Below are 11,920 nucleotides of genomic sequence, written 5' to 3'. Positions count from 1 at the left end.
ATCCATGCGGCATCTAATTCCTATACGAGTTGCTGTTCTGGAGTGTAATCGTGAGTCTTCTATTATATACGTATCTTTCAAATTACTCGAGCTTACCAATTTTCATACACTGTTTTATTACACTTGTCAAATATTGAATCTCTTCGCGGATCTCACAAGTTGATATTGTCCAATTTCGATGTACGAAACACTTCAATTTAATATTTACAGCACTTTTGTATTAAATTTGTACACTTGTGTCGGTTTGTACGTAACTTTTAGTAAAATAAGAAACAAACAATTTTACATATCTTTTCTAATGAACTTTACGACTCGTCTATTGACATACTGTGGTGACGTGCGACTTAATTGTTAACAATTGGCGTTAAATTAACTAAAAGGTGCTTGATTATATAATACGGCGAAATGTTTAAATTTGTTTCGTTTTAGGATGTTTTTAAATTGTGTAAATTATAAGGTCTTGCGGAACTCTAACGTATGAGTGCACGCTCGCGAGCGCCGCCGCGGTCCTACACTAGGTTTAATGTTAGTGATATTCATTGTATAAATATATGAAATTATATTATGTTTTTATTTCTTTCTTTATGATGTGTTTACCAGGGCTATGTTGGGCTTCTATTGCAGTTTGATTTTCGTAAATAACATTATAGTAATCTATACTTCTATACTATTATATAAAGCTGAAGAGTTTGTTTGTTTGTTTGTTTGAACGCGCTAATCTCAGGAACTACCGGTCCAAACTGAAAAATTATTTTTGCGTTGGATAGCCCTTTGTTCGTGGAGTGCTATAGGCTATATATCATCACGCTATACCCAACAGGAGCGGAGCAGTAATGGCTAATCTCAGGAACTACCGGTCCAAACTGAAAAATTCTTTTTGCGTTGGATAGCCTTTTGTTCGTGGAGTGCTATAGGCTATATATCATCACGCTATACCCAATAGGAGCAGAGCAATAATGGCTAATCTCAGGAACTACCGGTTCAACTAAAAAAATCATTTTGTATTGGATAGCCCTTTGTTTGTGAAGTGCTATAGGCTATATATCATCACGCTATGACCAATAGGAGCAGAGCAGTAATGGCTAATCTCAGGAACTACCGGTTCAAACTGAAAAAATATTTTTGTGTTGGATAGCCCTTTGTTCCTGGAGTGCTATAGGTTATATATCGTCACGCTATGACCAATAGGAGCGGAGCAATAATGAAACAAAAAATGATGCAAAAACGGGGACAATTTATTAGTAATTTATTAGTTTTGGGAGCTTCTGTTGCGTGCGCTGAGTAAACAGTTAAAGTTATGCAACAATAATGTATGACGGGATTGTTCCTCTTAAAAAGTTCTACAAAAATATATCATAAAACAAAGTCCCCCGCTGCATCGGTCTGCCCGAACGTGTTAAACTCAAAAACTACCCAACGTATTAGGATAAAATTTGGTATGGAGACAGTTTGAGACCCTGGGAAGAACATAGGCTCCCGGGAAAATATATAGCGTGACTTTTATAACGGAAAACTTTAGCCCGAAAAACTTTAACACGCGGGCGGAGCCGCGGGCAAAAGCTAGTGTTTAATAAAATCAAAGAGCATACTTATAAAAATATAATAGAATACTTTTAGTTCTACTTGGCCCTGGTTACTCACAAGGCCCCTACCCGGTAAGTGCTCTACTGGCAATATTTTCTTCTGCTAACTACGTCTGATACATTGAACACGCTCGATATATTGAACTAGTAGAAAATCACGTTAATGCACCATAACGACTGAAGTGCCATTTAAAAAAAGATCATAATTCCATGTCCCTCATTCCGATTACAAGCGACGTACTTATCTTTGTATTGTGTTTGCACAATGGCCGCAGGTGCGTTGTTGCACAATTCATTCGCATTAGTGGTTTAGTCTCACCAGCAACATGATGTTGATAGTCCTCCTCGCTTCGATACTGGCGGTTGAATCCAGAATATTCTGCGAAGTGAACAAAATGCCTCTCGAAGTCGGCATGTGGAAAAGCAATCTCAGACACATGGACTCCGCCGTCGTAGAGAACACGCCTGTCTCCATCAGCGAAGGCCAGGTCTACGTCTACGAAAATTACTTTCCAGGGTACATCATCAGATACATTCACGTGGACAACCTGGCGACCAGGTCTTGTGGAGCGAGCGCCACCATCAGGGACGGCGGGATAGGCTCACAAACAGTTTTGATAGTTTTACACGCCGACACCAATCAGGAGATAAGGTCTATAATTGATATTTGGGGAGAGAAGAGACCTGGCATGAAGATGAAGGTCACCAGACAGCCGCTAGATACTGAGGAAACAAAAAATCTGACCTCGCTCTATCTGTTCAAAGATCTTAGGGCGGTGAACCATAATAAGGGATTTTAGCTCCGAGGTGTGGAATACTATTTGATATCTATGTTAGTGTACACAGCTTAAACGATCAATATGTGAGAATACAAGCTTTTATACTTTTATTAACCAAATTCATGTGAAAAAAATAAAACAATTGCATACAAAATGAGAGATTTATTTAAACGATAAAAATGTTTCCATATCGATAACTTCAATTTCCTTTCAAATCTATCACTTCGAGTATCCCGTATAAACTACAAAGAGCGACCACAACACAGCCAGCGTCGCTAGTATTCAGAGGAGCAGCCTCAGCACCAACACAAGCTTTATATCCAGGCGAGCCTCGGCTTAAGGTAAACGACCAATACGACTTGCCATGCGACCGATTGAGCAGCCTCGGGTGAGACAGATTCTCACGCTTGCTGTTCATATGAATACAGAGCTATAGCTTTCACTTTGGCGGGCATTACATTTATTAGTTTTAGAAGTGTAAGTTACGAAAAAATATATATTTACTAAAACTTCCCAACCATATAAGCGAAAAACGTTCAATTTTCGCGACTTTTGTGAGAAAAATTTACAAATGTAATACCCACCTTAAATTGAGAACCATTTACACAATGCCAATATAAAAAAAATTGAAAGAATTGATTGACAATATACCATTTTATGATGTTTCTTGGAAAACTTTACTATTTGTCTAAGAGACTGTTTTATATGTTCTAGTAAGTTTTATCCGACAATTAATGCATATACTATTTTGTTCACCATTGATTTGGGAGTTCGACTTTTGTATTTAGGCGCACTATATTATCCATGACGATAAGCGTTTACTCAAACATTGTTAAAATGGAGCCTTAGATGATAGTCTGACATGTTTTTGTATGTTCAAGTGTGTTTGGCTAAGTAAGCAGCCACATAAATGTTTTGGTAAATTCCACTGTATTTTTCTGTTCATTTTGATATCCACAACTAACATCTCGCGGCGACTAGAGGAGTGCGGTGTCATGAAGCCCATTTGAATAAAATGACTGATAAGTGGTGCTTGGTAAAGCCATTTGCACCAATCATCTTATTTAATTGCATACAAAAATGTTAGTGGCTTGCCTTACTAACCAGCGTCATTATTGGTCTCATAAAAATAGTACATAAGACAGTAACCTCTTACAGTCAGTGACGATGACATCACTAATAACTGAGCGTTGCCAAAAAATGTTTAGTTTATATAAGGGTGCATGCACATTGACGATTTTTTTCTAACGCGAGATATATAAACCAGTCTTCCGCTATAATGAAGTACAACGTTTACGTTCATCTTTTATGCACCTATTGTAAACCAAGGTGAGCGCATATGTATCACGGCGTCAATATATTATAATACGTCATAGGCACTATTGTTTTTTTTTAAAAAAGGTGCTTCCGTTAATATATTAATATGCATTGTTTGGACGTAGACAGAAATTAAAGAAAATTTCTTTTCTGATAAAAATTATAGTAAAATTTTCACAAATAAGGGCCTTTTTAAGATCCTATTCGTCACTTCATCTGCAGTCTCAAAACGTAAACATTTTTCCACGTCCATTAAGTCTTACAACATCTATAAGTGTTTTATTATACAATATCTACTGCATTATAATGGTATACCACTGCTTCTTAAGCGTAATGACACAATTTGAAGAAATAACATGTTACACTGACTGTACCTATTGATTACATTACGCGAGTGCAGTGCGGAAAAGCGAAACAAAATGAAAATTACATCGCTTGTTGGCACATGGCTTAAACGTTACAAAAACACAAATCGTTTGTATGAAATATACTGCGAATTCGTTCCTCATAGCCAAATAAAATATTGGTTCACATGAATATATTATTAGGTTGGCATTTAGACGTAGTGGGAACGTGATACCCACGACACAAGACGTACCTAGGCGTCGACTAATGGATGTATTTCTTTATAGTATATTTCATTGAGTCCATATTCAAGTAATTTTTACAACACATGGTTAAGCTATAAAGAGAATTCATAAACTATTAACACAGAAACGACAATAACTTTGAATCGTTTACACAAATTACATATAGTCAGAAAATTCTTCACTTAACTATATATTTGAACGTTATTGCACGTCCTAGAACCATACTACGTTACTAAATATCACGTCGATATAAACTACTAATATCTGAGCTTCTCCACTGAAAAATCCCACTAGAAAACTGTACAATAATCAGCACCGCGGCTAGAGAAGAAACGAAGGCGCAACGGGCCCTGAAATATAAGGGATTGTTTGAGAATTCTAAAGTATCTGAATTTAATGGATGAATTGAAGCTACAGAAATTTAAACTGTAAAACATGATCCAACATAAAATGGGCATCAAACCTTACAATCATGGTTATCAAATTTTCTTAGGCGTTCAGCGATGTCTAGTGAATATAGTCCTTAACGACCACAGCAAATTCCCTGCCCATTGCGCCTTACGCTTAGCTGCATCACCGTCAACTTTATAAAATATTCATACACATATCTCTCATTTATCGATTCTTCGACACAGTTTCTTAAAACACCGTTTATTTATACAGAGATCTTAACTATGACATTATATGAAAATCTCTAAAGATGGCATTATCTACATTTGTCCTCGTCTAATCTACTAAAGAAAACTATAAAAAGTGGTACAGCCACGAATTCTAGCCTTTCGGTCACAAATATACACATTCTATTTAACTGAATACGAAGATTGTGGCAGACAGCAAGTTGTGGCAAATCGCGAAAAGCTAACACAACAACCTACTAATTATATATAAAATCTTCAATATTGACTGACTGAGTCCAAAAGGCCTATGTACAAAGTTCGATAGCACAATAAGTCGACTATCTGATAGACGAGACGTGACTTTAAAATCACTACAATTTAATAATATAATAATATTTAATAACAGTGAAATAAGGTTGAAAACAAGACTCGAAATGAACAACAACAGGGTAATTAGCGTAGATCTTTTTGGCCCGAGCATCGGGTCAAAAGTCACTCGACGGAATAATGTCCAAAGGGCCCTTAACTTGACCAAAATCTTGCTTATGCATCAAAAAGATTAATTACTATGAAATTGAGCATAAAAATTTCTAATTTATTTTTTGAGCAATATTTTGTTATATTATCGACGGAGTCAACGCTTTTCCCCCCATCAGTCTTCATTCCGAGGGTAAATCCTATTTCACTGGACTATAATAGAATACCCGAAGCTACGACTCTACCCACAAGTAAAAAATGTAAATACATTTAAATGTAACCATGTATATGATATGTCAACATTATATATATGTGCATTAGCCAAAGGTATAATTGTTATAACATTTTTATTCCCGATAGTCAATAATTCGCTATAGGTACCCTTTATATTTTAACGTAAGCTCATTTCCCAGCGACTGCATCAGAATTAGTCACTGAGAAAACAGTTTAAATAAACCTAGTTGAACCTATTGCTTACACTCATTTATGTAGAAATGTAATATCTATATAACAAAGACAAATCTGATATATTATTTCGCTTACAACGGATATAAGAATCAAATTGGCACAGCCTGGTACAAATAGGAATTTAAACTTTTATCATCATAGTAACAGTATCTTGAATCTTATGGCCTAATGTTTTTCAGAAAGTATAATCTATTATATTTTAGGAAGTAGATAGACTTTTGAAAACTATGATTTTTAAATATTGATTGTACCATATATAGATTTTTAATGTACAAAAATAATTAACACCCTGTATAATTTTGATCAACAATATTTTAAACCCAAGGTTTGTTTTAGGTATGGCCAATTTAATCTCACATACCCATTCCCTAATAGAATATGAAACTTTTAATAATTGTTAAATTTCAAAGATGGATAATTTTTTATAATTTCATGAGGACAATCCTGGGTACTTTAAAAGTACATTTCAATCAAGAAATTCATAATTTCGTTAACACTATAACATGTAAAATATATTTCAACGATTAAAGTTGACGCTTTTATGGAAAACGTCCCTTTTCTTGTTTCATCATTAAAATTTCCATCCATATTATATCTTACATAATATAATGGATTAAATAGCTCCTTATTAGGGGAATGGTCCCAATCGAGGGACACTAAGGATATCTAAAGGGCACTATAGGTAACAAAGCCGTTAACGGCCAGTAAAAACTTGCATATATATAGATCTATACAGTTGAGCGAAAGGCACACAGACTCGCTCTTTTAGATAAAGCTGTAGAACGTGCCTTATGGGTTTGACCCGGAGTGATTCTAATGAAGCGAGTAGAAAATCGTGAAAAACTATAGTAAATGGTTTCCATAAAAATACTTATTTGATTGCTTTCAATTACTTATAAACACATTTTTGGACTGATTGGACTAATTTTGGTAATTAAACTATTGAAATATAACGACTGTCATCAAAAGTATATATAATGTCTGGAAACACATGCTACCAAGCACAAGAATCTACTTTTTAAAATAATTTTGTGACATAGGACACAAGGCTATTTTTCTAATAACATATAATTATTTTTTTATAAAATCCTAAATGATCAAATATATATTTTTGTTTGCCAAGGTTTTAATCCCTGAGGGAGGAGATGATCGCGATGTTGCTAAACAGAAAAAAAATCGTTTAGTTTAATGTTCAAATTCTTACTTTAAGATGTCTCAATTAATTTAAATGCACGTTTTATTTCTCGCTAATAAACTTTTAATCCATAAATAGCCTATGCTCCACAGTTCGTTTGAATCACTTTAGCTTTTAAATTCGACAAGGCTCGGTAGAAATTGCCAATGAAAATGTATTTTATTAATAAGTACATAAGCTTGATTATTAGCAGCATGTATATTCCAGATTTGTTATATCAGTGAAACAGTAGCGTACCAATGAGGGGCAAATGATCAATTATCATTTAACCGATAGTACCGGACGATTGATAATCCATGTCTATAATTAACATTAGAGAAACAGTCAACGCATGGCCGAATTTAAGAATAATATAAGGGAGATGGGGGCACATTGGATTATTAATAAAAATCATTCATAAACATGTGGCATATGTGAATCTATATATATAAATATGAATCCCTATTTCCCTTAGTCACGCCATCACGCGTGAACAGCTGGACCGTTTTACAAAATTTTTTTTGTTGTGTTTGTCAGGAGAAGGTTCTTATGAAAGAAAAAATTTAAAAAAATTATGCGGAAAATTAGAAAATTTAAGAAAACTTAACGACAATATTAATTTTACATAACTGTCAGTGGTTTGAAAGAACTGTCAGTGATCGGCAGAATGCGCGCATGCATACATAGTTGAGACAGGACAACGTCTGTCGGGTCAGCTATAAGAGAAAAAATATAGAGCGGACATTTTTTATGATTTTTAAATATATATGTTATGTGTACCAATGTGTCTCCTTCTCCCCAACTCTGTAGTAAATACGTCCTAAATTCGAACAGTCTTAAAATACTACAAGTGTACATTTTGTATTATTATATACATTTTCTCTCTGATGGCAACCCTATCTCGAAGTCATGTTATCACTCACATAGGTAACTACATATGTATAAGTAGGATAATAGATTGATATTAGTAATATATAGTAGACGTTTTGTTTTAAAATAGACAATCGCGGCTATACATATCTTTAAATTATCATGACATGTCCATTCATGTTAAAAAAAAATAACTTCTGAATAAATTTCAACACAGAATCTAAATCAAATGATTATGTCAACACTTATAAATAAAATTAAAAACGCCACAACATAACTTCTTTTTATATAATTAAACAAAATAAAAAAAATGTTCACGATACTTTTTACTCCTGTGACGTGTTATGACGTCCACTGAGAAACGTAAATGGACGTTGTCAAAAAACACCAATTGCGCCAGAAATGCGTAGACATTATAATAGATCATTAGCTTAAATATACAAAAATATATCTCTATACAAAATCATGGACCAAGCCGAACATCAATTTCATTGAAGTTCGAGACAACTATTTACATATTATTTACAACACACAGACAATTAGATAGTATATTAATAATAAAAAAACGTGTACAAACACGTTAAACTTCGACAATATTGCTCAAGCTACTATCGTCATTCGATATGATATTTCGACATAATGTCGTTCGCACCACATGAAATGCAAGAACGCCCCTAGGCTTTGACACGAGAGATAAAACAATTTTAATAAACATCCATGGCCACGGAAACCTTAATATAAATTTGATATCACGATAAATAAACGTGCAGTTAGCTGCGTTCAGTCCCATCCGTGCGGACATAGCGGGCGATAACGGAGATGTTGGCTTTCACATAAAACTAAAGATATTCCACGCGCCTCGGCTACTCAACCCGATTACACGTGCATCGACATTTCACTGCAACATATTAATGTAATTATACGTCTGGATATAAATTCGCTTTCTAATATAAGGTATAATATAAGGTATATACGCTTCCTGGTCAATATGATAAAAAATATCACAAAATACAATACACATTTATATAATCTTACTTTTACTTTAAGGCGCAATTAAGCAACAATAATAACCAAAACCATATATATTTTTATTATTTATCTTCAAAACAATTTTAACACTATCAGCATATCGCAAGTTCACACAAAAACAAATTAACAGGAGTTTATCCCTTCAAAATGAAATCGATAAAGCCTTTCTCGTGTTAACCCATCTCAGAATCACAAACGCGTCAATGTAAATTTATTTGGTTGCTAGAAAACTCTACAATATAGATAAATTACCTAATCAACCTCCAATCACTTATAATTCCAAGACATAATATATATCACCCAAACATCCCGAATCGTCATCTTATTCCGTCTATGCAGACACGAACAGTGGAACGCAACTAACCTGCTATTTAACTAACACATGGTCCCTGGCGTGCGGTTCACCTCGCGTTGGCGGCGGCGTCCTCGGGGCCCTCGTGGTACTCGTGGAAGCATGGCACGATGCACAGATTCGTGCGGCACTCCGGGCAGTGGTACTGGGTCTTCCTGTGGAGAAATATGGGATTACACCCAAAGGTGAATAAAAGACAATCTTATTATGTTTAGCTGACGGGTGATATTGGTGTAACAGTACCAAAACGCATGCGATTAGATAAAATAGAACCAAGTATGAAGAATTTATTCATTCGTTCAATAAAACTATGTCTCGTCATATATGTGTTCAGTAATTTTGTTAATTTACAATATTATGTATCAACCCTTCTACTTTTAGAAGAAAGGTTTCAATAAACAATTTTAAATGCTGTTTTCGATCAGTCAAAAAATACACCAATCAGAATAAAATTGACACGCTTATACAATATTATAATTTATTTTCGAAGATTTAGATTGAAATTATTTATTGAATTCGGCCATAAGTTATTTTTTATCGCTTTAAATGACGAGACGAGCTTGCCGGTCGCCTGATGGTAAGCGATACGACTGACCATAAATAAACTGTAGAAACACCATCCAACACCTTGGATTACAAAGTATTGTTTAGTATTCCATCCTGAGACATGAGATGTTAAGTCTCATTATGTCCATTAATCACACTGGCTACAATACTATAAAATGTACAATTATTATTAAAGTAATTTTAAGATATGAATAGGTACAAAATAAGCGAACATTGAGTCACCTGCGCAATATCCTGCCGCACTCATCAACCGTGTTCCAGCAGAAGTTGCAGCTGAGTGGCGGGCCGGAGCGCACGGCGGGCGTGTGGCTCGCGCGCTGTGTCGCCGTCGTGTCGCTGTCGAACGACGCCGTCGACGCGGCCGACGCCTGCCGGTCGATCACAGTCACCGCGCGGATCAACAACGAACCCACTTCCCGGTCAGGGAGCTTCGGTCGGCGACTCTGTAAACGACACTATGATAACTCTGGATTTGTACATTTATGCAGCTAATGACCGTTGTACAGCTAGTATAAATTGTACACTAGACGGAATTTTCGTGCTTTCCGGCGTTTCTGACATGCCTATAGTGATCAAATATAACAGCTCATGTGGTAGGTCCCTTTCTTTTAATACTATCCGTGGTGCTTTATAACTAGCTTATCTAGTTGTAAACGTCCCTATCCTTGAGGTTAAAACGCCTCCTTAATTCATTATTTTGTCACCCGCTTGGCTATGGTGGGAAGTGGACAATTAACATTTCCAACTCCTCCCTATCTTTCTATTTGATTGATTTCGTTTCATGATAATGACGTATGTTTTCCCTGAGACTCGCAGAGCTTCACCGCTCGGTGATAATGCGTGCCACTGCTGATCCTGGCTTACAGGAGTTGTAGTGATGGATGTGAGGGCAGGAAAGTCCCTAGTATAAATTGTGCGGTACCTTGGCAGCGGCGTACTGCGGGTAGGACTCGTGTTTCTGCAGCGTGGGCGGCGGCGCGTGCGGCGCGGACGGCTCGGAGCACTGCTTGCGCACCTCGCGCTCGTCCGGCACGCGGTTCTGACGCTTGAAGTGTTTCGACCGCCGAATCTTCAGGCCAGACGGCGCGCCGCACTCTGCTGACACTATCGGAATGGATAAATAAACCTTGCTGATCAGGAGGTGAAAAAGCTGGGAGGTGGAGCTTCGACGCCCAATAAAGGACGTATTTGTAAATGTTTGGCTCCGGGGTGCAAGATTATAATTTTTGTATTAACGAATATTTTACGTATTTTAATCGGTAACAGGTGTTTTTTGAAGTAACCAAGCCTGGCTTACATTACATTCTCACGTAGCACAAGCGAAAATAACTAATTGGAACTTGTTCGGAATTTCGCTTAAACTTGTATAGTTATAAGTGACGTATAATTGTTTTTTCACCATATTCTCTACCCGCGCCTCTTATGTGAGTAAACCAGGCTTTAGGTTACATAAGTAAGGAGATAATAAATACATGTTACAATCCCACAATAACAAATAGCAATATAACCGCATGCAAATTTGGATGAGTGTGTATGACAAAACAAACAATTATTGTCCAATCAAAATGAACTCTCAGAAAGTATTATTAATGAAAAAATATATATAGAAATAAATATTCCAAAATTGATATCACCCACTTTCCACCTTAGGTCACATAATAATAAATATTTAAATTGAATGAAAAATTGGTACAAACCCATGATACACATGCCTACAGTTAGTGTGTTAGCAACTAGCAAATGCAAGCAAATAGCTCTCTTAATATTTCTATTACTAACATTAAAGTTTATTGCTTACTATCCAAATTTTTAAGAGGCATTATGTGATTAGAGATGACATGTGCCAGTAATTGGCTGGCCGACTTTTCAGTCTTGTATACAACTATTAGGCTTGTGTATCACAGGTTTTATAGAGAATTACCTCGACATGATCCCAAGAGATGCATTATAGAATAAACATTTTTATTATGTGTATAAACCGTTTAACTTTAATTATTAGTTATTTATGTAGTGAAATATTAAGCAACTTTCCCAGATTTCTATATTTTTGTACTAGGTATTGGTATTACAATGTTGCAAAGGGGCTCTAATGATTTA

The 11,920-nt window shown here is 35.7% G+C and overlaps 2 protein-coding genes across 3 annotated transcripts in view; one reads left to right on the top strand and one right to left on the bottom strand.

The window, feature by feature from the left end:
* The first annotated feature begins 1,500 nt into the window (after window positions 1-1,500).
* Window positions 1,501-3,288, top strand: LOC115440527. Its single transcript, XM_037443829.1, has one exon. The coding sequence runs from the start codon at window positions 1,910-1,912 to the stop codon at window positions 2,381-2,383; it is 474 nt and encodes a 157-aa protein (XP_037299726.1). The 5' UTR covers window positions 1,501-1,909; the 3' UTR covers window positions 2,384-3,288.
* LOC115440539 (protein bric-a-brac 2) overlaps window positions 2,510-11,920 on the bottom strand; it is a 39,078-nt gene continuing 29,667 nt past the window's right edge. Inside the window, exons 8-11 of one of the 2 annotated variants that reach the window (XM_037443827.1) lie at window positions 10,746-10,927; window positions 10,046-10,266; window positions 9,269-9,411; window positions 2,510-8,773 (exon numbers count right to left, since the gene is read on the bottom strand). In XM_037443827.1, the coding sequence (XP_037299724.1) occupies window positions 9,306-9,411; window positions 10,046-10,266; window positions 10,746-10,927 (509 nt within the window). In that variant the 3' untranslated portion in view covers window positions 2,510-8,773; window positions 9,269-9,305. Of the gene's footprint in view, window positions 9,412-10,045; window positions 10,267-10,745; window positions 10,928-11,920 lie in introns of both variants that reach the window. The other variant, XM_030164893.2, reaches the window with a different exon arrangement.

The sequence above is a fragment of the Manduca sexta genome, chromosome 27, assembly GCF_014839805.1.
Source record: "Manduca sexta isolate Smith_Timp_Sample1 chromosome 27, JHU_Msex_v1.0, whole genome shotgun sequence".
Taxonomy (NCBI): domain Eukaryota; kingdom Metazoa; phylum Arthropoda; class Insecta; order Lepidoptera; family Sphingidae; genus Manduca; species Manduca sexta.
Note: the sequence above shows the minus strand (reverse complement) of the source record. Positions and strands in the feature narration are given on the sequence as shown.

Coding starts and splice junctions, on each gene's coding strand:
- LOC115440527 (XM_037443829.1), top strand. CDS start 1,910: ATGATGTTGATAGTCCTCCTCGCTTCGATACTGGCGGTTGAATCCAGA.